Below are 26,503 nucleotides of genomic sequence, written 5' to 3'. Positions count from 1 at the left end.
CCCCAGAACCCACAGGTCGCCCTACTTTGGGCAGCAGCATAGCCAGTGCCCAGCTTAGTCCACAGGCAAAATCCCAGCACCTCCTACCCGTGCCTGGCTGCCAGCCCTGGCCCATGTCCTGCCCTGGACAGCTGTGCGCCTCCTTCTCCTCCTTCAGACCTCTGCCTCCTCTTCCCCCATCTAATGCTGGTGCTAAGCACTGGAGGGTTGGCCTCTGGCTGACCAAACCAGCAGCAGTCACAGAGGCAGTCGCTGACGGCTGGCCCTGGAGATGGCCAGAGAGCCAGTGAGGAAGAAGGAAATATTGAGGTCACAGGAAACACCCTCCAAAGATTCCTAGAAAAGCCTGCCAAGGACTGTGAGGGGAAGCTAGTATTCCCGTATCGAGTACAACAAGAGAAGTACAGGAAGAAGTCTTCCTACAGACTGGTGTGTTCTGAGAAAGAGGGCTATCCACGGGCCTGGAAACTCTAAGCTAGCTCCCCTCTTGTCCCGCCAGTTAGTCACCTGAGTGTCCTGTCCTTGTCTGCAAATTGAAGCAGTGGGTTAGACAACTCTCAACTCCTTTCCAGCCAGAAAAATTTTGTACTCTAAGTATGAAAAATTTAGGTCTTATTTTGTCACTTGTACTAATTACATGGACTCACTCAACTCTCATGGTGTCCATATCTGTTCTATAAAGTTACCTTTGACATTTCAAGTGCTTTCAAAAGGTGGTTAAGTTTCTTCTGGGGAGCAGAGAGCAGGCACTGTCGATTCTTTGGATGGGTCAGCAAATACTCTATGTAAACCAGGGCCAATTCAGGTTTTACTGGGTGTGTGTCATGGATTTGCACTTTCCGTTTAGATGCTGAGTTACTCTGAAAGAACAGAGCAAAAAACTGACAATTAAAACACACGTTCTGGGGTGCTTGGGTGGCTCAGACAGTTGAGCATCTGCCTTCGGCTCGGGTCATGATCTCAGAGTCCTGGGATCGATCCCGCACTGGGCTCCCTGCTCTGTGGGGGGTCTGCTTCTCCCTCTGCCCCTCACCCCACTTATTCTCTGTCTTTCAAATTAATAAATAAAATCTTTAAAAAAAAAATAAAACACATGTTCTCGGGAAAACATGATTTCTAACACACACATATCCTCATTCAGCAATTTTAAAGAAACATGACAGAAATACACCTTGTTCTGGGGTTGTTCTTCTGGCAGCCAGTCGCAGATGAGTTCCAGAATGTGTCCCACTTGTCCCCAGGAGCAGAGACAGTCCAACAAAGTACAATAGCGCTTGTCTGCTGCTCCTTCCTCCTGGTTTCTTAATGTGGAAATCACACCACAGCTGAAAATGTCGAATATATAAAATCAGATTTAACATTTCAGTTAACAGTTTCCCACTCCTCAAAAAGGTGAAAAAAAATAAGCTAAAAACTGAAGGTACATAAGGCCCTCTTATCGTAGGAACTCTTGGACATTCTCCACTACAGGAGTAAATATAGTTTCCCACAATTACTACACAGGATAAGTTCCAACACAAAACACGGAATCTGAACACAGCCTGAGGAACACTGAAGTCAAGGCAGTCCCATACGAGTATTAAGTTACCAAGGACATGCCAGTTCCATAAAATCCCCCACTTTTCTCTGTCATCTCCATCAGACTCTAGAGCAAAGACTCCTAGTTTTTTGGGAATAATTTTTGCTTAGCATCAAAACATTAATTTTTTTCATAAATACGGATAAAAATGAGTCATTTTTACTGAGATAATAACCAACACTCTAGAACGCCACCATCCAGTAAAAAATACAACATGAGCTACAAAAGCAAGCTACTTAGGTCATTTTAAATTTTCTAGCAGCTACCTTAAAAAAGTAAAGAAAAGCAGGTACAATTAATTTCAATAATATATCTTATCCAACCCACTGTCTCCACAATGTTGTCTTCAGGTGTAACTGACAGAGAGCCACTAGCTCTTCGTGCTCCTCCTTCCACACCAGGCCCTGAGCCCACGTGCACTCTGCACCTTCAGCACATCTCAGCCCAGGCAGCCACATGCCAGATGCACACAGGCAGCATGACTCTGCAGTCCCTTCATGCTGGGCTTGAGAAACACCCACAGACGTTAAAGTGGACAGCTTTAGGGCCACATAGGCTCTTCCTATACTCCTTAGCAACTCCAGAGCCCACTGGAAACTGCATCCTGCTGCTTTCCCATCACCACTGTGAACTTAAAGCTGAAGCATGACCCACACATTCTGCTGAATGTCACATTAGTAACTAAGTACGACGAAGGCAGAGAGAGAAAGAAGGAGGGAGAGAGAGAGAGAGGAAGGATACCTGGCAGGGTTCCCACTCACAACGAGAGAGAGAGAGAGAGAGAGAGAGAGAGAGGGAGGGAGGGAGGAAGGATACCTGGCAGGGTTCCCACTCACGAGAGAGAGAGAGGGGGAGAGAGAGAGAGAGAGAGAGAGAGAGGGAGGGAGAGAGAGAGGGAGGGAAGGAGGGAGGGAGAGGGAGGGGGAGAGAGGAAGGATACCTGGCAGGGTTCCCACTCACGAGAGAGAGAGAGAAAGAGAGGGAGAGAGAGAGGGAGGGAGGGAGGGAGGAAGAGGGAAAGGGAGGGGGAGAGAGGAAGGATACCTGGCAGGGTTCTCACTCACAACGAGTGGGCTGGGATGTGCTGAAGGTGCAGAGTGCACGTGGGCTCAGGGCCTGGTGTGGAAGGAGGAGCACGAAGAGCTAGTGGCTCTCTGTCAGTTACACCTGAAGACAACATTGTGGAGACAGTGGGTTGGATAAGATATATTATTGAAATTAATTGTACCTGCTTTTCTTTACTTTTTTAAGGTAGCTGCTAGAAAATTTAAAATGACCTAAGTAGCTTGCTTTTGTAGCTCATGTTGTATTTTTTACTGGATGGTATGAGAGAGAGAGAGAGAGAGGAAGGATACCTGGCAGGGTTCTCACTCACAATGAGAGAGAGAGAGAGAGAGAGGGAGGGAGGGAGAGAGAGAGAGAGAGAGAGGGAGGGAGGGGGAGAGAGGGAGGGAGGGAGGGAGGGAGGGAGGGAGGGAGAGGGAGGATACCTGGCAGGGTTCTCACTCATGACCTGAGGGTGGGCGGGGAGAGGGGAGGGAGGGAGGGGTTACCTGAATGCAGGCACAGCAGAGGCCGGCATAAAGGACATGAGCATAAACAAAGGGATCTTGCAGCGATCATCCTAAAAGCATAAAAAAGAGGGGAAAAGGGTATTTAAACGCAATGACATTTTGAAAGGCTGTCCACATAACTTCCTAATAACCTATCTTCAGAGCTGCTCTGTAGGAATTAGAGCACTCCTTTCAGTGTTCAGTGGGAAACTTAAACCTACTGGTAAGCCTTATATTGGAGAAGCAGTTTCAAAGTTTTAAGTGACATTTACCACTCGTGTGATGTATTAATTTGTGCAAATATTTATTAGGCACCTACTGTGTATGAATTGCAAACCCAGATCCCGGGAGATACATCAATAAGCAGAATAGACAAATTCCTTGATTTTGAGGCACTGACTTCTACTTTAAAAACAATACTGATTAAAGGGGGAAAAAAATTAACTCTGTATACTTGGTATCCTGAATATAAATGTCAAGAGAATGAACTAGTCAGAAAAAAACTTTTCCATAAAATAATCAGAAAATCTTTGGGAAGACAATACAGTTTAATGGAAAATGTTATAGGTTTAGGAGCTACCAAGCCAAATCTAGGTCCAACCAGACTCCACGTTTTTGCCAGCTGGATCAGCACAGAGCAAAGAGGCAGTGCCAAGGTCCGTTTCCTCCTCTGCATTTTTGGGAGGAATGAGACAGGCACACCACAGCACCCCATCCGTGGTGGCACTTAATAAGCCATAGCCATACCAATGTTACTGTGATTACACCATTAAAACAAAGAGTAGACCAGGCTCAATCAAAAACACTTAATAGAAAATATCCTCGGTTGATTGGGAGAATAAGAGATGGTGGACCCTAACAGGAAAAAAAATAACAATTTCCCCCAAAATACACTTGAAACAGAACCAGGGACAACATCGAAATTTGATCTGCACTTACTCTGCATTCAGTTGGAGTGGACCCACCCCTCCCCCGCAACTCCCAATACAAAAAATGTTTACTTAATGTTACAAAAGCAGACTGCTAATTACCACTAATTCCACTCTCTCTGGATTATTGGCTGTTTATTCATTTTATAAAGAAGACCACAATGTTCTCGGAGCAACCGAGTACAGAGAAGTTCTCTTGCCAGAATCATTTGAAATTAACTGAATTAATTAACTGCCTTCCTTGGGTCCCTAGATACCTGCAGGCCACACTGCTCATCTATCATCTCATCTAGTATTCTATGGGCTTCTCTGTTATCGTCTGAGAATTTTGAGATAATGCTGGTTTCCCAGCCCAGTGTAATTATTTGAGCTTTTAAATGTACTAATAACTTGAGCAATTTAGATTATTTACCTTCCTGAACAGGTCACAGTTGCATTTCAGGGACACAATGAAGCTCAGAGACTTGACAGTCACAGAAATGAGGCTCAGAACAGCTAAGGGGTCAAGGTCACATAAGCAGTTTTGGAAGAGCCCAAAAGTAAAATTCATCAAGAGAAGGATGGTTCATAAAACCTATGATCGTTCTATATTTAAACCAGGCTTTCTTTATAATCGGGAGTACATTTTCATCTCTAGCTCAGTCTTACTTCTATTTGTTTTGGAAATATGAACTTCCCTCAGAAGTAAAAAGTCAAGAAACAGGTTTCCTTCATCCAAATAGAAGTTATATGCATGGTTCTATTTGCAGACACAACTCAAACACTTCAGAAACCCATTTGCTTACAGTATGCCATCAAATGCCTAAAAGTGCCCACGAAACTTAGCCGCTATGGCATCATGTTTGCCAACTCTTCTTTCTCAATTCCCAGCTAATCAAACTAAATTCTCAAATGGTGTCACAGACCACTGAAGACAGAAAAACTGAGCACTCACCCCCAAATTGCCCTGAGTGCTGGGGATATGAAATGGGAAGACATATGGCCTCCACCCTCGAGAAAGGCAAGAGGCCACTTCCCCTGCCAGGTGAGCACTGGCTCAGCATCCCCCCTTACACATGACCAACCAGGTCCTGCCAGGTAAGCGTGTTGGGCATTTTGGCTAATTCTGCACAAATGCAATCTTAATACACCCACCCACAGTGTGAGCAGTCTTACCTTGAAGACTTTCAGGTACTCAGGGAGCACAGAGGCAAACTTGTTAATGGTGTAAACTCTGGCTTCCTTATTATTTTCCATACTTCTGTGAATACTTTTCCAGAGAATCACAACGATTTCTAACAAACCGGCCATGGATGCAACATCGCTTACAGACAATGTTTTGTCCAGAACCTAAGATACAAATAATTTGATTGTGAAAGAATCAAATCATAACAACTATTATGACAACTCTATCTTTAAAAGTACATTCCAGACGTGAAGAAGAAACATAAAGGGTATCAAGTCTATTTTCATTTCATGAAAATGATTTTATCTTCTATTTGAAAATCTCTAGTAGAGGGACGCCTGGGTGGCTCAGTCGGTTCAGCGGCTGCCTTTGGCCCGGGTCATGATCCCAGGGTCCTGGAATCGAGTCCGACATCGGGCTCCCTGCTCAGCGGGAAGCCTGCTTCTCCCTCTCTCTCCCTCTGCTTGTGCTCTATCAAATAAATAAAATCTTTAAAAAAAAAGGAAAGGAAAGAAAATCTCTAGTAGAGGTAAATGCCTTTAAAAGCCCACTCAAGAGGGGCACCTGGGTGGCTCAGTTGGTTAAGCGACTGCCTTCGGCTCAGGTCGTGATCCTGGAGTCCCAGGATCGAGTCCCGCATCGGGCTCCCTGCTGTCGGCGGGGAGTCTGCTTCTCCCTCTGACCCTCCCCCCTCATGCTCACTCTCTCTATCTCATTCTCTCTCTCAAATAAATAAATAAAATCTTTAAAAAAAAAAAAAAAGCCCACTCAAGAAATAAATGCTAAATGAACCCTATATCCTTTCAATCAACACTTTATGTGAATTAAAAATCCTCTAAAAATCAAAATGTATAAACTATTGTCTTTAGGGACATAATAAGCAAGTAAAGAGCATACTTCTACTGAATCTTCTGAATTACTGCAAGATGTCACTTCTTGCCATACACTTTGATGTGAACAGACTGGGGGAGGAGGGAAGGATTTACCTAATGTGATTGCTACTGAAACTCAGCTACAAACTCGGCCAGTCAGATCACCCCAGGCTCTCCACTATGCAGGCCTGGGGAGGGCTGATGATGACCAACTCCCACTCAATCACTGGCTTCCTCAGTTTGTTCTAAAATAACACACCGTTCACACCTTCTGAGCTTACGCTGGCTGTGAGCAATAATCGCTGCTATGTTCTTCTGCGTGCTCCATTTAAGCCACAGATGCCCCCTGGCAAGTCTTCTTTTCCACAGAACACAGACCCCAGAACACAACCAGCTCACACACACTGACTGGGTCTGCTAGCCAGCCCTACAATGGGACTGACCAAAGACATCTGATAACCTGCGAGCAACCACTACAGACAATTTCCTGAAAAGGGACTACCTTGGGATGCAAAAGAAGATTCATTTCAGGAGTTGGTACTGTTGTGCTATCTACTCAAACGCAATGGAAAAAGACAGTTTAAAAGAAAACAAACTTGGGGCACCTGGCTGGCTCAGTCGGCAGAGCATGTGACTCTTGATCTCTGGGTCTTGAGTCCAAGCCCCACGTCGGGTGCAGAGTTTACTTAAACAGAATGAGAATAGCCACACGACAAACTGTATTTCTTGTCTAATATAAACTATAATAGACCTACACGCTTCTAAAAGCTTGTGTTTTCGGGACGCCTGGGTGGCTCAGTCGGTTAAGCGTCTGCTTTCGGCTCAGGTCATGATCCCAGGGTCCTGGGATCGAGTCCCGCATCGGGCTCCCTGCTCCGCGGGGAGCCTGCTTCTCCCTCTGCCTCTGTCTCTCTCTCTGTCTCTCATGAATAAATAAATAAAATCTTTAAAAAATAAAAAATAAATAAAAGCTTGTGTTTTCTAATGGTACAGAAACTGACCCAAAGTGTTATAAAAAATACCTAGGTTTTTAATAATAGGGGTGGAGGGTTTCTTCAAAATTTACAAAATGTAATAGTCTCTCAACTAGTACATCACAAACTATGTGTCTGCTCTTCTGCAAACCATTTCCACCATCAGTCTGAGTTTGCAGTGGTGGCCCAGGGAGAAGCTGTGCTTTCTCCCTGGGCATCAATCACTGCCTCCACCTCCCACGCCGTGACCCCACGTGCCAGAACCGTGGACTGAGACTGTCATGCTGGCCTCTCCAGCTGAGGTTTCTGAAGACGTAGGGCGATGCGGTCAGCTTCCTGAAAAATTCTGCCCATACAATCTGTATACTGAGGGAAAAACCCTGGAGAGAGGAACTTAAATTCCACCAAAAATAAAAGCAGAACCAACTCCAAATGCCCTGGGCTGAAGGCTTTCCAAATTGAGGCCGGGGAGGTCTGTGAGTGGCTAGAACTGCTAGTCGGGGTCCACTGTCAGGATAAAACCCAGTCCCACCCTTTCTGTACATTTTCCTCCTTGATTCCACACCTGCTTCCCTGACTGGGATAGAGACAAGGACTTGTTTTTTGTTTTTAATTTAAAATATTTTATTTATTTATTTGAGAGAGAGAGGGAATACAAGCAGGGGTAGTGGGAGAGGGAGAAGCAGGCTTCCCGCTGAGCAGGGAGCCCGATGCAGGGCTCCATCCCAGGACCCTGGGATCATGACCTGAGCCAAAGGCAGCTGCTTAGCCGACTGAGCCACCCAGGCGCCCCAAGAGACGAGGACTTGTTTAAACAGAGTCTAGGCGGATGGAGTGGTGCCCCTCCAGCTGCAAGCCCATGGGCACAGGTGTCCCTGGGGTGCGTGCAGAAGTCGTCAGGCCAGCGTGAGACCCGTGAGCAAACCTGGCACCCTCTCCTACAAAGAGGCCTGTGTCAGAGGTGGTGGGACGCAGGTGGGGACTGAGGCAGGGTCAGACTGTATGCAAGGACCTCGCCTTGGGGCCTACATGCAGGACCAGGTCTCAGCAAAAGGACAGACTGTCTCTTCCGACTTCTTTTAAAGGCCAGTTTCCTAATCTATTTGGGTACTACAAAACTACTCCCAAATTTTACTTTAGATGTACATAAGCATGAAAGTTTGTTTATAAGCTTAGGATACTGCTTATAAGTAATGTGTCTCTCTTAAATTTCTTTTAAGTGGTCACTCTGGATTCTGAAGAAATAGCAGCTAACCAGTCCCTTTGATTAACTACTTTTTATTTTTTTTAATTTTTATTAGTTTTTTTGAAGATCTATTTATTTGAGAAAGTGTGTGTGTGCGCACACACATGTGCGGGCAGGGGAAGGGGCAGTGGGAGAGGGAGAGAGAGAATCTCAAACAGACCTCCCAGTTGAGAACAGAGCCGGACTCGAGCTCGATCCCACGACCCTGAGGTCGTGACCTGAACTAAAATCATGAGTCAGATGCTCAACCAACTGAGCCACCCAGGTGCCCCAATTAATTATTTTTTAAAAGATAATTCTAGGGGTGCCTGGGTGGCTCAGTTGGTTAAGCGTCTGCCTTCAGCTCAGGTCATGATCCTGGGGTCCTGGGATCGAGTCCCGCATCGGGCTGCCTGCTCAGCAGGGAGTCTGCTTCTCCCTCTGCCGCTCCCCCTGCTTGTGCTCTCTCTCAAATAAATAAATAAATGAATAAATAAATAAATAGTTCTAAATAAAGCTCATTCCTAGAAATTCAACCCCCAGATGTTTCTAGTAGAATCTCACAGCAGTGGCTATGAGTAAATCCTTAAGGACATTAACACCACTGATTATAAAATGTGGTAACATCCAGAATCCAATCCAGGTGTATGCTACACCCAGGTCGAATTAAAATATACAGAGAAGCTTAAGGCCAAGAAAATTTGGGACAGGTGTTACCAGTAGTAAATTTTCCTGTGTTAAATCCTACCCAAGCTCTACAATGAACTACAAAGGATGTAGAGCAATTCTTTCAGAAACATTATTCGTGATCCTCTACAATAACTTGCTGAATTACCAATACTGAAGGGATCATGGGAAGTCAAAATATTGCTGACATAACAGTCCATGGCAATGCCAGCGTTCTGCCTTTCTCCAAGCAAGGGGCACAGGGGCCTTGTGTTCCCTGAGGAAACACGGCCACCGGTGCAGCCGGACCGGGGCAAGCCCAAGCACACTCACGTTCTCCTTCTCCCTCTCCTCGTGGCTTTCGTGGCGCTCGCGCATGGCCCTCCGGATGCAGGCGTTCAAGCAGTGGCGAATCACGTGAATCAGCTTTGCTGAAATGTTTAAAATAATCGGTAGTTAACGTACATGTTTCTTCCACAAAATTATCTTTCTCACAGTGAGATTATAATCCCAAACAACTAAAAACACCATTTTAAAGGGAATCATTACGAAGTGCACTGGAGCATGGAGTTCAACACTGAGGCTATGGGGCATTCGCTATGCCTTAGGGAGCAACACAACGAGCACGGAGATGCAGGCACCCCCACCTATGTTCGTGCAGGCGGTGTGCTCGTGAGCCTGCCGATAGAACGTCCTGGCGGCTGCGGGGTTCATCTGCACCAGCGTGACGCAGCGCTCACACCACACCTCTTCGGGCTGGTTCACGGGCAGGAAAGAGTTGAAGACAAGGCTCACCAGGCGCCGAGACACAGGCCGGGAATCTGACTCCAGACGAACCAAAATATGCTCCATGGGGCATATTTTCCAAAACTACGTAAAACATACACAGAAGGGAACAGTCAATTGTCCCTGTAATCTTGAAAACTCTTTCTAAGCAAAATTTCCTGAGCAAAATAAAAAAGGAACTAATCTTTATATTCAAGAAAATTCATTTCAAATGACTATACCAGAAACTGTGACTCTTCTGTAGAGAAATTAGAATAAATCCATATTTTTTTTTTTTTAAAGATTTTATTTATTTATTCACGAGAGACAGAGAGAGAGACAGAGGCAGAGGGAGAAGCAGGCTCCCCACCAAGCAGGGAGCCCGATGCGGGACTCGATCCCAGGACCCTGGGATCAGGACCTGAGCCGAAGGCAGACGCTTAACCGACTGAGCCACCCAGGCGTCCCTAAATCCATATTTTAAAAAGCATTGCCATTATAAGGCACTGAAGTATAACACTGCTGGGAGGGTTAATTACAACTAATTAGTATCATGGTTGGTGAAAACTCTCAAATGATAACTATGATTATCAGTCTCATAATTTAAAAATTTCCTAAAACACCAACTTCGGCCCATTAATGTGAAACGTGAATAGAAAAATTTACAACACTTTGACACAGAGAGCTAAAGTGGATACCCTATTCCCTACGTCGGAGACATCACTCCTGAACCCCAGAGATACCTGGTCCACCACCCATGGCAGGCAGCACCCTCTGGCCCATTGCTGCCTCCCCTCTCCGGGGCCAGCTAGCCTAGATGACCACATCGGCCTCCTCCAGCCCACCGTACAGCTGCTGCGTGACCATGACTGTCCTCTAGCCCCTCTGCTCCAAAGCCTCGAAGTCGTCTACTGCCTACAGAAGAGAGACAAACTTCCAAGCAAGACATTCCAGACAAGAGAAAAACAGCAGGAGAAAGAAAACAGATTCTAATGGTGGAGCGTTCAAATCCTGACCTAGTCACTTCTCGGCTGGCAATCCTGTACAAATACCTATAGCTGGCAGTTTCCTCCTCTGTATAATGGGGATAATACCACCGACATGCATTCTCCTCAAGGACCTAGCTCTAACAACCTGCCCCCTTTCCAGGATTTTGACCTGGATCTTTCTCATCAGCATTTAAGTATTTTCAAGTCATTCCACCTCTTAAAACAAAAGCCTCCCACAAAACTCTGCTTGAATTTCCTTTCTCCTTGCAGCTCACCTTCCTCCTCTTCCTTCCACCTGCCCCCACCTCCTCTTCCTCACCCCACTTATAGCTCAGCCCACAGTAGTGCAGCTTCTACCCTCACTGAAATTGTTCCTGCCAAGGTCCTAATGACCTTCTATTGAAAATCCAGATGAACATATTCACACCTCCCCTTCCAGGAAGTCTCTGAGCATCTGATGCTACTGATGACTTCCCCCAGAAACCTCCCGGGACACTTCCACTTAGACCCCTCTTGGTATTTCTGAAAAAGTTTATAGAGTAAATAAAGACAGTAACTAAGCCCAAGGCCCACGCCCAACACTGCTACTCACAGTGGTACTGGGGGGCAAATGGCACCAGTGCCGCCAGCAGTAAGGCAGGCAGAGAGGATGGCATGGGGGCCCGGCTCTCAGCCCTCACCCCACCAGAGGCAGGGGCTTCACAGAAGAGAGCCCACGGCCAACTAACTAGAAAAATGACTGAGTGAGGCTGGCAATTAAGGGTGAGAGGCAGTACTTTCAAGGTTCCGGAGAAGGTGGTAGTGACGAGTCTGAGGCTCCATCTGGCGGCTGTAACAACTTCCCTCTTCCCTCACCTCCCCTGCGCCCTCCCTGCCTGCGTGTCGGTCCAGATGGGCTACTGGTTGTGAATGTGAGTGTACTGAGCTGTGATCCTGAACAGCAGGTTTGGCTAACAACCACACCAGCAAAAAACACTTGCCCAAACACTCAAGCGCACCTAGCTACCTGGTGCGATTTCACAACCACCGCAAAAGCAGATTCAACCCAAGACCAAAATGGCCAACGAATGGATTCACCATTCACCTGCTCTACTATGCTGCCTGCAATCTCACAGGAAGGCGGAGGACGATGGTGTGCAGGCCCCGATGCATACACCGATGCAGAATGGAAGCAAAAGGTCAAGGAGCAGAGCTGACAACTCCAGATTGCTGAGTTCCTCTGGGCAACAGTACCCTCAGCAGGAGCATCACACCTTCCCCACATGAGAACTCATGGGTCAATTCTGCCATCAGTAAATGTCAACCTCAGAACAGGCACAGCAACAGACCATTCCCAAGAGGGAAAAATCCAGAGGAAAGAGAAAGCCCTCCACTTGAGAACTCAGGTAAGCAAGGGCTCTTCAAGACTCGAGACCTCAGAGCTCCAACCTGGCTGCAAGAAATAACAACCAGGAAACATCCCAGATCTCAGCACAACAGCCCAGCCACGGAGCCAGGACCTGAGAAGTTCACGGTCTGTCCCCAGTCACATTAAAAAGGTTGACTCCTAGACCTTCACGGAGACTACACCATCTTGAATGGGAACTAGCCACTGGCACTCTTACCAAACGCCAGGTTCTGGGGTGATTCTTATAACTAACACTTCCTGCGTGTCTGCCTTTCCAGAAACTCCCCATATTAGCTTGTTTTTCTTTGATTCGCTTTCTCAAATAATGCAGAACAATTCTAATTAGCTCAGGATTCTGATTTGTTTTGTTTCAATTACCTGAAGTTTTATTTTACCCAAACATATCACCAGCAGGTTGGTATCTGCAACAGACAAGACCACAAGCAAATCGGTAACTGGTCTTTCACTTCAAATGTTAAGTGTGTCCATTACTAACACAAGCATGATCAGGGTCTGAGAGCGTAGCAGGAGACCCCCGTCATTCTGACATGGTGGACGATCAGCCACTCCCACTTCCTGTTAGCTGCCTCTCCATCTTTGCAGAGATCTCACAGCTAAATCATTCTCTGCCTGGCTTTTGAACAGCTAAGATTTAAGATGAAAGAAGCACCCCAGTAAAACATTATGCTTTCTTTCTTGCTACTCTCCTAAAATCCAAACTTCCAGGTCAAAGAACTTTTGTCCTCATCTTACCTGGTCTCCCCACTATTCTCTCGGGTAGACTCATTAATAAAGAGAAAACACTGCTCTCTATATTTCCTCACCAGACATCACCACAATAGTCCTCTGCAAACAAAACACTTCAAACACAACACTAGACCAAAATTTCCGTCTTAGATTCAGAACTACTCAGTTTTATTAAGCTGTTAATAACAGATGGGATAAAAATCGCAGCCATCTTTTTTCTTAAAATGGACACGCTGATTCTCAAATACATATGGAAATGCAAAAGACCTAAAGCAGTCAAAAAGCTCTGAAAGAAGAACAAGGCTGGAGGCTGCGCGCTCCGAGACTTCACGGGCACCTGCAGCAGCGCAGGCAACAGAGCCCAGGGCCTGAGGACGCGCACACAGATGAGAGGGCCAGAGCGGAGTCCTGAAACAGCCCACGCTCGGTCCAGCGACGTCCAGCGAAACGACCACGGAAGGGCGCTTGGGTGTGACGTGGGGGATGTGTGCTACGGAGGTCATGTAAAATAGCCTTTGGTTTTTAGTTTTTAACAACAAAAACTCACAGTTCAAAATTCATAAGAACCATAAACAGTATGTGTCCTGGCCTCCCCAGTGCCCCATCCGTAGACATCCAATCCCCCTCACCTCAGGCAACTGTTATGAATTCCTCCTTTTCTGCTAGGAATATCTTACACTATCTGAGCAAACACGTACATAGGCTGGCCATTTTATACAGCTGGCAGCACACTACACACACCTACGCTGGCTTTCACTCCCATCTCAGGGGACTTTCCACGTGCGCTCATCTCCTTTCACGGCCACACAGCATTCCTTCAGTGCATGAACACACCACAGGCCTGCGTGGTTAACCCTAGACTAATGGACATGTCAGGCTGCTCCCAAATTCTGTGCTGGGACAAACGAGCGTTTTTAAGTAAATTTCAGAAAAGTACTGCACGGAGGAAGAAAAGACACAGTGTTACCAAATGACGTTAAAAACCTCCTAACTTGGGGCGCCTGGGTGGCTCATTTGTTAAGCGTCTGCCTTCGGCTCAGGTCATGATCCCGGGGTCCTGGGATCGAGCCCCGCATCGGGCTCCCTGCTCCGCAGGAAGCCTGCTTCTCCTTCTCCCGCTCCCCCTGCTTGTGTTCCTTCTCTCACTGTGTCTCTCTTGTCAAATAAATCTTAAAAAAAAAAAAAAACCTTCTAACTGGGCGCCTGGGTGGCTCAGCTGGTTAAGCGACTGCCTTCGGCTCAGGTCATGATCCTGGAGTCCCGGGATCGAGTCCCACATCGGGCTCCCTGCTCAGTGGGGAGTCTGCTTCTCCCTCTGACCCTCCCCCCTCTCATGCTCTCTGTCTCTCATTCTCTCTCTCAAATAAATAAATAAAATCTTTAAAAAAAAAATTAAAAAATTAATTAAAAAAAAAAACCTTCTAACTAACATTTTTAGCCAAAAGCTGAACAGGACTCAAGCTAAAGGAGTACACTCTCACTTCGAAAGTTAACACCATGTTAAAATGTACATCATAACACAATTATCTCCTTGCTTCCTTCTGTAAAATGTGAAGGGAGTTCTCCCAGTAATATTCAAGTAGTTACTGAGTGTCAAGTGTTACAATATTTGAACAAAAGCTTTCATGCACGTGATGGAAATATAGTTTAAGGTGGGGGCTGCTTCCATTAATGTCTTTCACCAAAAAGAAAACACACATTGATGAAACTTCTAGAAACTTAAATGAAAATCACAAATAAAATTTTATGACACAATAAATTGGCAGAATATACCAGACATCAGCTAGTTTAAATGTGATTACTAAAACTCTTGGAATTAAAATTACTTTGTCTTTTTGTTGATGAAAACGAATGTACTTCTTTATCTCACATCTTCAATGATAAAATCCTGCCTGTCCTACCTTAGCAGCCCGCACGGCTTTGACTTTCAGCAGCATATCAACAAAAGCCACTCTCACTTTCTCTGAATTGTCGTGGAGACTGTATTTCAGTGCTGGCAGAAGCTGTTCCAATAATGGGTGGCTTAATTTGTTATCCAAAATTATCGGCAGACACTACCAAAAATAAAAGGAGAAATAAAAAGAACTCAAATTTAGAACATAAACAATAAAAAGTTCAGTTAAGAAAATATCCAGTTCCATCCTTATTAGTGAACTACTAGTGAAATAAATATATCTACAGAATATAACACTTTCCTAAAACAGTTTCATATAAAAAGCATACTTTCAATGAATTAGTATAGTTTCAACACTGATAATCAGTTCATCCATTGTTCTATCCAAACAAAATTAACGCAGTTATAAAATAATCCTGCAATGCTTTCTCTTGGCCAAATTTTAAAGAATTTTTAGAGTTGAAAGAAACAGAACAACTACTGGTGGACAGGGCTCCAAAGCCAATTTGTGTCGGATCCAACGATCCTTTCACGTTTCCTTAGTAGCCCATGAATTCTATTTCTTGCCTCAGTCCTGCATGAAAACCAGAGGGCACAAAGCCCCCCTATCGGGGGGACACAGCCACGTGCACCTCAAACAGGTGGTAGAGTGACCTGCCCAAGCTCAAGCCAGTCACCAATCTGAAGATCTGATACACTCCACTTTGCTTTACAGTTATCAGGAAAAAGGATTTTTTAAAGAGAACTCTTTTTTATTTGAATTATAGTGGACATACAATGTTAAATTCGTCCAGGTGTGCAACACAGTGGTTCGACAATTCTGTACATTAAGCTATGTTCACGATGGTGAGCGTAGTTACCGTCTGTCACCATACGATATTATTACAACATTACTATTAACTGTAACAAGACCTTATGTTTTAACCATTATACTGAAATATTTACAGATGAGCTGATATAGTGTCCTGGGTTTGTTTCAAAGTAATCAATAGTGGGAGATGATGAACTGGCTAAAGATGAAATAAGACCAGATGTGTTCCTGATAACTCTTGAAACTGGATGGTGGGAGAAAGGATAGTTTTGTAGGTTCTTGTTAAAAGTGCATACAGTATACCAAAAAAGTCAATTTTAATGTATAATTACAAAAAAAATGTAAGTACTACATACAACTCCTATTTTAAAAACACTGTGCACCACTCACCCAGGCCATCCACTAAAAACTCGTATTATTTCAAGTAGGCCTTTTTTGTAGAAGACTTTCAATTTGGTTTTTAAAAATGTTACTTTGGATGTACAACCAAAATGTCCATAGTAGTCTATCTATAAGAGTAGAATTACGGATAATTTAAAAATTATTCTTTCTCTGTATTTTCTAATTATTCTTTTTTTTTTTAATCTTTATTTTTTTAAGGTTTTAATTATTTATCTGAGAGAGAGAATGGGAGACAGAGAGCATGAGAGGGGGAGGGTCAAAGGGAGAAGCAGACTCCCCACTGAGCAGGGAGCCCGATGTGGGACTCGATCCCGGGACTCCAGGATCATGACCTGAGCCGAAGGCAGTCGCTTAACTAACTGAGCCACCCAGGTGCCCCTGTATTTTCTAATTATTCTATGATAAATAAGTATTGCTTAAATCCTACCTTAAAGACAGAACAGCGCACGTCAGCTGAGCTTGTGTCAAATGCCAGTTCCCCGGTTACTTTCTTGAGGAGATCAATAAGAATGGTTGGAGGCATCATTTCCCAGTATTTGGAAGTTATTTTACAAACACCAAGGATCCCTGTAGAACGGACCATCGGATAAGGATCTTCTAAAAGGCTCTATAAGTTGGAGGGGAAAAAGACTTAAAAATCTTAAATCAGCTCCCTTTGTATCAATATTCGCTTTACACATTAGCACTCTATGCATTCACAATGCAGCAGACATTTCAAGTTATAGAAATACTGGTCCTGTACAGACTCACACATCTCTTATTATTTATCATTTCTATAGTTGAGCATTTAATAAAAAGGACAATCCAGACATGTGGTGCCATATCTGCCAATCCCATCTATAGGACTTTGCTGATAGCAGAGTCTCAAATACCATCCCCACATTCAGTGAGGTGTGCAGACTTCAGACGATCCTTCAGACACAGCCGTGTAAGCCACTTCCTTGAATTTCCAAAATGCTGTACTGCACTAAGCCCAGAATAAAGTTATTCTACTTAATGAATTAATGCAAGCAATGGTGATCAGTGGTTGCTAACAAGACAAAAAGAGGGGGCACCTGGTGGCTCAGTTGGTTAAGTGTCTGTTTCTTAGTTTGAGCTCAGGTCTTGGTCTCAGGGTTGTGAGATCGAGCCCCTGTCAGGCTGCATACTGGGCGTGGAGCCTGCTTGAGATTCTCCCTCTCCCCGCCTCTGCCCCCTCCCTCCTCCTCTCTCCCCACCCTCTTTAAAGATACAAAAAGAAACAAGATGCTGTGTGTCTCTGGATGGAAGCACATAACAGCTCCATGAAGAATGTGACACAACAAACAAAATCCCCACAAAAATAACTGATCAACTCTACACCTATTGATATTCAGGAAATGCAAAACGCAGAGGAACATAGTAACAAGACCACAGGGATATGTTCTATAAAACCCAGAATTTGGTGTGCCTGGGTGGCTCAGTGGTTGAGCATCTGCCTTCGGCTCAGGTCATGATCCCGGGGTCCTGGGATCGAGCCCCGCGTCGGGCTCCCTGCTCAGCAGGGAGCCTGCCTCTCCCTCTGCCTCCCTGCCTCCTGCTCTCTCACTCACACTCACTCTCTCAAGTAAATAAATAAACCTTAAAAAAAAAAAAAAAAAAAACCCAGAATGCAAGAAACAAAAGAATAATTTGGCTTTTTTTTTTTTTTAAAGATTTTATTTATTTATTTGAGACAGAGAGAATGAAAGAGAGAGAGAGCACATGAGGGGGGGAGGGTCAGAGAGAGAAGCAGGCCCCCTGCCGAGCAGGGAGCCCAATGCAGGACTCCATCCAGGGACTCCAGGATCATGACCTGAGCCGAAAGCAGTCGCTTAACCAACTGAGCCACCCAGGCGCCCTAATTTGGCTTCTTTAACAACAAAAATAGCAAGCAATAAAGAGAGAGATGGAGGCTACTGGACAGGGTATTATCAATATATTGGCTGATCACATGCATGGGTCTTATTTAGACACAGATTCAAACAAAACGGGGAAAAGTGTCATTGAAATATCACTCAAAAACAATAACCCAGGGGTACCTGGCTGGCTCAGTCAGGGGAGCATGTGACTCTTGATCTCAGGATCATGACTTCAAACCCCATGTGTGGCGTAGAGTTTACTTAAAATAAAAATTTTTTTAAAAAGTTTTTTTAAGTGTTTAAAAAAAAAAATTACCCAATATTTGATAGCATTAGGGAATTACACTTTTCATCTTTCTTTAGTTGTAACGATGGTATGATTATGCTTTTAAAAAAAATCACTGTTTTAGCAATTCCTACTTAAGTATTTAGAGTTAAAATGATGATACCTCAGATCTGCTTCAAAACAAGGAAAGAAGAAATAGATTAGGTTTGGGTCACTAAATACTGAAACTGCATTATGGGTAGAGGTTCATTATACTAGGCTCTCTATTATTATGTACAAATTTTCCTATTATAAAAGTTTAAAAGCACAAATAATTCTTACTCTAATTACGGGGAAAAAAAGCCTTCAAGTTAGGATGAATAAGCACCCCCAAATCTGACCAAAATTAGATGGTAGTAGAGATAGCAACGTTGGAAATGAGGGATTTTTTTTTTTTAAGATTTTATTTATTTATTTGAGAGAGAGAGAGCACAGAAGGAGAGGGAGAAGCAGACTCCCCGCTGAACAGAGAGCCTGACATGGGGCTTGATCCCAGGACCCCGAGATCATGACCTGAGCTGAAGGCAGACACTTAACCAACTGAGCCAGCCAGGTGCCCCTAAAATGAGGGATTTCTACAAGAAGGAAAGAACAGATTTCATGAAAAGACGAGCAGAAAAGGTTGTGACCCAGACATTCCTAGGTCCTTCCAGAGCTCAGACTTGCCCAAACCTGGGATCATGAACACAGATGGTACCAGGGCTACCAACAGCTTCATGCATTTGCTCCCGAGGTAAAACACGTGCCAGGGAAGAGCTCTCAAAAATGGCCTTAGTCGGGAACAGAGGAGCTTAGAAAAGCCAGCAATAACTCCTACATATCCACAGAGGGGGAAAAAGAAAGGAGGGAAAGCCACCAGAAGGGGAGGCCCCTCCCCATCTGGTCACCTTGGGGTCACTGGCCTGCCTGTCCCTCAGCCACAGAACCCAAGGGGAACCCAATCTGCTGACAAGCCCTGTCCACTTGTGCAAAACCACACAATCCACTTACCAGTCCTAATACGGTCTATTCCTTAGAATCTAACAAAGACTTGACATTTCTTTCAGGTGTTTTCTCTAATAAGAATTTGCCATTCCTATGTGTAATTTATTTTTCACTGTAAAACAATTATTTCATAGGTCCTGCCTCTTAAACTTATTAACCATGTACATATTACACATTTGCTAAAATTATATGAAACTTCGTAGTGTGGAAACATTTTTATTCATACAATATCTCTACCAACTATGATGTTCTCACAGTAAGATTTCTTCAATTTACGGGGCGCCTGGGTGGCTCAGTCGTTAAGCGTCTGCCTTTGGCTCAGGTCATGATCCCGGGGTCCTGGGATCGAGCCCCGCATCGGGCTCCCTGCTCCGCGGGAAGCCTGCTTCTCCCTCTCCCACTCCCCCTGCTTGTGTTCCCTCTCTCGCTGTGTCTCTCCCTATCAAATAAATAAGTAAAAATAAATAAAATCTTAAAAAAAAAAGATTTCTTCAATTTACAATATAAGGGATTTTCAATGGACTAGAAAGGGATATAGTTACACCAATCATTAGCCAATATTCTAATATCCAAAGTACCAAGCATATGACAGCATCTACATCTGTGAGAGACCAACAGCTCCCTATACACCTTTCATCTAGTAAATTAGAACTAAACTCGCCCCTAGAAATTCATTTCAGTTTCTAGTACAAGAGAAAGAGGATTCACCAATATGTTCCTAATATTATATTACATAATCACATCACTTTACATATTTTTGATGTTCCTATGGATGGTAATAACCACTGTCATTTTAATTACATAATATTTTTTTAAATTTTAATTCCAGTGTAGTTAACATAGTGTTATATTTATTTCAGGTATACAATACAGTGACTCAACAATTCTACATATTACTCAGTACTCATAAAGATAAGTGCACTCTTAATCCCCTTCACCTATAACCACTGTCATCTTAATGCTAGGGATTGAGCGAAATGTTTTATATATAATTTTTCATTGAGACCTTATCACAATCTGACAGGTTTTAAAAAAGAAACAGGACTAAAGAGGTTAAGTAATCTGATCAAAACCAGACTTATTAAGTGGGAAGTGGGATACAAAACAAAATGTGTGACTCCATGCTCTCAGTCACTATGTGTGCAGTCACTATCCCCTGCAGGACACCCACAGAGGATGCTCATGTGTCCCACTCAGCAGGAGGAGGGCCGCCATGCACACCCTGTCTGTGAAACGGCGGGTGCAACCTGAGACACGTGTGCTGGCTGGACCGGCAGCACACGCTCCACCACCACATCCCAGGCAGACGCTTACACATTTAAAAACAAGTTTCATAGATTTGGACACCTGGGTTAAAAAGAGCAAACGCTGGGGCACCTGGGTGGCTCAGTCGGTTAAGTGTCCGACTTCAGCCCCGGTCATGATCTCAGGGTCCTGGGATCAAACCCCGAGTCAGGCTCCCTGCTCAGCGGGGAGTCTGCTTCTCCTTCTTCCTCTGCCCCTCCCCCAGCTCATGCTCGCTCTCTCTCTCTCAAATAAACAAAATCTTTATTAAAAAAAAGAGCAAGGGGGGAGCCTGGGTGGCTCAGTAGTTAAGCATCTGCCTTCAGCTCAGGTCATGATCTCAGGGTCCTGGGATCGAGCCCCGCATCGGGCTCCCTGCTCCGCGGGAAGCCTGCTTCTCCCTCTCCCACTCCCCCTGCTTGTGTTCCCTCTTTCGCTGTGTCTCTCTCTGTCAAATAAATAAAATCTTAAAAAAAATAAAATAGGGGCACCTGGGTGGCTCAGTTGTTAAGCGTCTGCCTTTGGCTCGGGTCATGATCTCAGGGTCCTGGGATCAAGCCCCGCATCGGGCTCCCTGCTCCGCAGGAAGCCTGCTTCTCCCTCTCCCACTCCCCCTGCTTGTGTTCCCTCTCTCACTGCCTCTCTCTGTCAAATAAATAAATAAAATCTTTAAATAAATAAATAAATAAATAAATAAATAAATAAATAAATAAAATAAAATAAAATAAATTAAAATTAAAATTAAAAAAGAGCCAGGGCGCCTGGGTGGCTCAGTCATTAAGCGTCTGCCTTTGGCTCAGGTCGTGATCCCGGGGTCCTGGGATCGAGCCCCACATCGGGCTCCCTGCTCCGCGGGAAGCCTGCTTCTCCCTCTCCCACTCCCCCTGCTTGTGTTCCCTCTCTAGCTGTCTCTCTCTCTAACAAATAAATCTTAAAAAAAAAGCAAAAGTTTTTCATAGTTTTTGGCTAAAAACTACCAAAACCTAGTTTTGATTTGCCCACCACCATTAGCCCCACCATGTTAATGATTCTCAAGGGGACTTTTAGGTAAATATACATGCAGATAAGGCATTTACAGCAAAATACTAATGACTGTTCATTTTAGGTGCATGTGTGTCTCTATGTAGGTGTGTATGTCTGTGCACATGTGCACATGTGTGTATGTCCATACAAAGAGCTTAGTCTACACATATTCGTTATACGATTATTTCAACTTGCTGCATGTCTGAGTGTTTTCATTAAATAAAAAAACAAACAGGGGCATCTGGGTGGCTCAGTTGGTTAAGTGTCTGACTTTGGCTCGGGTCATGATCTCAGGGTCCTGGGACTGAGCCTGCACTGGGCTCCGCACTCAGCAGGGAGTCTGCTTCTCTGTCTCCCTCTGCTCCCCTCCCCCGCTTTGAGGTCTCGGTCTCTCTCTCTCTCTCTCTCTCAAAAAAAAAAAATCCTGAAACTTAAAAAACAAACAAACAAAAGGAAGTATTTTAGGAATTCCATGGGTAACCATCTTTATCATGGCATTTTTGCTATCACTTCTTAAAATTTTATTCTATTAACTAGGACAATAAATAATATTTTTTAGCTTGTGTTAGGAAGCCCTGAAAATGTTAGGGAATGTAGAGAAATAAGCAGAGGCTAGCACTTTCCAGCCAGATGAAAAAATCCCCGCAGTACCCTTGGAAATAAATGTGGCATCCTAATGTTCTCATGTCTCATTTGAAAAATCAGTCATTTGAAAAATCTATTGCAACAGGCATTATTACAGGCTTGCCTTAAGACATCACCAGGGCGCCTGGGTGGCTCAGTTGGTTAAGCGACTGCCTTCAGCTCAGGTCATGATCCTGGAGTCCCTTGATCAAGTCCCACATCGGGCTCCCTGCTCGGCAGGGAGTCTGCTTCTCCCTCTGACCCTCCCCCCTCTCATGTGCTCTCTGTTTCTCTCATTCTCTCTGCCTCAGATAAATAAATAAAATCTTAAAAAAAAAAAAAAAAAAGACATCACCAGTGTTTACTCATCCACACTACACCACAACTTTAGTGCAGGCAATACCAACATCACCAAACCACAGATAAAGACACAAAGAAGTTAGTGACTTGCCCAAAGTTACACAACTAGAGAGAAGCGGAATCAAATCTGGGGACCTACATTATAACCACATGTCATACTGCCTCTATGCTGGGGAGACAAGAATACATGTAAAACATTTAAAACTATAGGGGCGCCTGGGTGGCTCAGTCGGTTAAGCGGCTGCCTTCGGCTCAGGTCATGATCCTAGGGTCCTGGGATCGAGTCCCGTATCGGGCTCCCTGCTCCGTGGGGAGTCTGCTTCTCCCTCTCCCTCTGCCTGCCGCTCTGCCTACTTGTGCTCTCTAGCTCTCTGTCAAATAAATAAATAAAATCTTCAAAAAAAAAAAAGAAAACATTTAAAACTATATAGAGTAATAACCCCTGAAACAAATGTTAATAAAGAAAAAAAACCTAAAAAAAAAAAAAAAGAAATAATACATAACCCATTAAAAGAAAAAAAAAAACTATATAGAGTAATAAGTAATTAGGTGTTCCAAAGGTGACAAAGAGAAAAGAATAAAACACAACTGGGTCCACGCTGTCACAGAAGGCACGGGGGAACATGGGTTTCTGTGAAGAATGTCAGGATCTGGAAAGCCTGCCATTAGAGGGCAGCAGACAGGGAGTTACAGAGGAAGCCAGGACCCACACCAGGCCCAGAGGGAGCTGACATCACAGGGGACTCAGCCACATGCAATACGTACATAGAGTTCTTCAAACTGTTTCTGAATTTCACTATCCATTTCAATAGCATTAAAATTTGGATCTCTAACAGGAAATGCTTCAATGAACAACAGGGCAGCATTTGACCGGACTTCAGAGTTTCGGGCCTGGAATAAGGAAAGAGTGTTTCAGAATCTAAGGAGCAAACATTCAAAGGCTTCAGTGTAGATTTCCTAAATAATGCTTCTAAGTATCTCAATACAGACTTACTTACAAATTAAAGACAATCACAATCTTTTAACTGACCAAACTTAGGAGACCTTCCGTGAACTAAACCAAACTCGTGGCTCGCTAATCACAGATATTAAAAGACCCTGGGGCACCTGAGCAGCTCAGTCAGTTAGCATGTGACTCTTGAACTCAGCTCAGGTCTTGATCTCAGGGTCATGAGTTCAAGCCCCATGCTGGGCTCTACGCATAGAGCCTACTTAAAAAAAAAGAGTACAAACCATGTGTTTTGGGGGCACCTGGGTGGCACAGTTGGTTAAGTCTCCAACTCCTGCTTTCAGCTGAGGTCATGATCTCATGGGTCATGAGACTGAGCCCCAGGTCAGGCTCCCCACTCAGGGAGTCTGCTTGAGATTCTCTCCCTCTGCCCCTTCACCCCCACACACACTCTCTCTCTAAAATAAATACATAAATCTTCTTAAAAAAATAAAGACCTGATTCCTTGCCTCAAAGTCCACCTTATGTCACTAAGAAATAGTGACTATCTCTCTCCCAACACTAGATTTACCATGTTGAAAGTTACTCATGTTCATTCCAACACCCCTGGAAGGTTGTCATCCTGTGTCTCAGTCATCAGCAGAAGGTCCTGAGGGCCAGGATGGCCCAGCTCAGCTATGCAGACCCCCAATGCCTCTGCTGGTTCACATGGCATGACAAACCCCCTTCCCACTGTGGAGTCAGCCTAAACCAATTCAGATTCCCAGTCTAATAGGCCTAAAAATGTTTTTAATAAAAGAATAAAACATTTATCCCAAAATTTCACAAAGCCCCCAGCTTCTAGTCTTATTTATACTGCCTTATCACAATTCTGAATTAGAGCACAATAAATTCAAAAGCATAATTAGCATGTTCTTAACATGGATGGAGTATTTAATAGCTGTACCTTTAGTCCTCTCCAAAGGATGGGTTTATATAATCTGTAAAGCATCTCTTCCACTCCCTGACGAACTTTCTTTTGATGATGAAAATAACTCAGCACCTAAGAGCCAAGAAAAGAAGAAAAGAAAGGTAATGCTGTTTTAAAAAAGAGCACTTAAGATCCTACTTTGAAGAGAGAGGGCAGGTTGTCCTCACCAAAACAGACCCCCGGTGCTTCACAGTCTTGACAATTCTTTCCTAAAAGGACTTCTCCTTAGGATACAATGATAGATATACTGACAGTACTAAACGTGTGAGAGAAATCACATGAAAGAAGCCTCTGGCAGAAATAAAGATTAATGACCTTGGGTTATAAAAGGTGTGGGTTGTAGTTTCTACTCTTCTACCAACAGTCAAATAATCTCAAAAAAGTTCACTGAGACCTCTGACCTTCAGGATGAAGTAGAAAAAGGAGTGTGTGTAAAGGAGTCAGTCTGAATGGTCTCTACAGCCCCTTCTGGTTCCAAAATGAGCTGGCTATAAGTCTCTTTGGTTCAAAGAACCTACAGAGAGCATCTGAAACATGCATATGTCTCAAAATGGGTGTCACTGCTCAGTGGCCCTTCACATTACCAGCTCAACTTAGAGGTTGATCCTCCCCAAGCTTATGAACAATCGGAGAATGGGCTGTGCTCTCAGCTTCCACTCCTTTGCCTTTTCCTACTGCCTCTTCAACAGCCAGAATCTTCCCGCAACTCTTTAGACTCTCATCTCCAGCAACAATCAGTTTTGCCTTACTTCCTTAATTCACCACTCTTGGAACTAAAATTTTATTATTGAAAAGTGGAAAATAAAAATTAAACAACTTATCCAACAATAGATTATACTCTAAGTGAACCTGAATCAACTTTACCCTAAAAGAACTACAGTCTGGGGATTATTTCTTCTGATTGAGAATTCTTTATTTGGGAATTTTTATTGATGGTAATAAGTGATATTAGACTATAATTTTTTTGTGCGTGTACAATATTACCAAGTTTTGGTATCAATGGTACACTCACTTTACAGAAAGATTTTTTTTTTAAGATTTTATTTATTTTAGAGAGAGCAAGAGAGCACAAGCAGGGGGAGCAGCAGAGGGAGAAGGAGAAGCAGGCTTCCCACTGAGCAGGGAGCCCAGTGCAGGCTTGATCCCAGGTTCCTAGGATCATGACCTGAGCCAAAGGTAGATGCTTAACCAACTGAGCCACCCAGGCACCCAAGAAAGATTTTATTTTTATTAATTAATTAATTTATTTTAAGTGGGCTCTATTGAACCCATAACCCTGAGATCAAAGAGCTGAGACCAAGAGTCAGACACTCAACTGACTGAGCCACCCAGGTGCTCCTTTACAGAAAGATTTTTAAACAGCGTTATCGAGTTATAAATCCCATACCATAAAAGTCACTCTTTTAAAGTATACAATTCAGTGGACTTTAGTATATTCACAGAGTTGGGCAACCATTCCAAGTACCTAATGTTAGAAGATTTTCATCAAGGGGCGCCTGAGTGGCTCAGTCGGTTAAGTGTCTGCCTTCAGCTCAGGTCATGATCCCAGGGTCTTGGGATTGAGCCCCGCATTGGGCTCCCTGCTCCGCGGGAAGCCTGCTTCTCCCTCTCCCACTCCCCCTACTTGTGTTCCTTCTCTCGCTGACTCTGTCAAATAAATAAATAAAAATCTTAAAAAAAAAAAAAAAGATTTTCAGCAACGGTATGGGGATTTTTACTTTCAAATAACATCTGAAGCATTTCTTAAAGCTTCTTTCAACATACTAGTAAAATAATTTATCATACAAATGTGATGTTTACCAAAAAAAGGAATTTGAGGAAGAAGCTACAATGTGTTATAAGCAATGATAAGAATTAAGAGTCCAGGAATATACTGCATTCAAAAAGTGAAATTTAATATTCTTCCTTTTAATTCTTTGTATTTTCCCATAGTTTTACCAAACTTGACAATCTATATTTACAATATTTTAATTACTCAGACTACCAGAGCAGAAAACCGAAAATATGAAAAAAAGTCTTGGGGAAAAGTCAGTCTTTAGTTATTTGGTACCAAGAAGGAAGCGATTATGTCACAAATTTATCCAGTTTAACACACTGCCATTCTTTATGACTAAATAGAATCTGAAACGCCAAATAAATGTCCAAGCTGACCTATAACTTAATAAAG

At 43.8% G+C, this 26,503-nt stretch overlaps 1 protein-coding gene across 7 annotated transcripts in view; it reads right to left on the bottom strand.

Moving 5' to 3' along the window:
* NCAPG2 (non-SMC condensin II complex subunit G2) overlaps positions 1-26,503 on the bottom strand; it is a 65,974-nt gene that overhangs the window by 19,403 nt on the left and 20,068 nt on the right. For 6 of the 7 annotated variants that reach the window (XM_064575643.1, XM_064575648.1, XM_064575642.1 and 3 more), the window contains exons 10-19: positions 24,313-24,408; positions 23,183-23,308; positions 16,386-16,565; positions 14,753-14,905; positions 9,611-9,833; positions 9,297-9,394; positions 5,217-5,390; positions 3,133-3,203; positions 1,172-1,325; positions 687-860 (exon numbers count right to left, since the gene is read on the bottom strand). In XM_064575643.1, the coding sequence (XP_064431713.1) occupies positions 687-860; positions 1,172-1,325; positions 3,133-3,203; positions 5,217-5,390; positions 9,297-9,394; positions 9,611-9,833; positions 14,753-14,905; positions 16,386-16,565; positions 23,183-23,308; positions 24,313-24,408 (1,449 nt within the window). The remainder of the gene's footprint in view (positions 1-686; positions 861-1,171; positions 1,326-3,132; positions 3,204-5,216; positions 5,391-9,296; positions 9,395-9,610; positions 9,834-14,752; positions 14,906-16,385; positions 16,566-23,182; positions 23,309-24,312; positions 24,409-26,503) is intronic. The other variant, XM_064575647.1, reaches the window with a different exon arrangement.

The sequence above is a fragment of the Mirounga angustirostris genome, unplaced genomic scaffold (assembly GCF_029215605.1).
Source record: "Mirounga angustirostris isolate CCGP_5_RB_7025 unplaced genomic scaffold, mMirAng1.0.hap1 SCAF_12, whole genome shotgun sequence".
Classification (NCBI taxonomy): Eukaryota; Metazoa; Chordata; class Mammalia; order Carnivora; family Phocidae; genus Mirounga; species Mirounga angustirostris.
The sequence above is the reverse complement of the archived record's forward strand: the minus strand, read 5'-3'. Positions and strand labels throughout refer to the sequence as shown.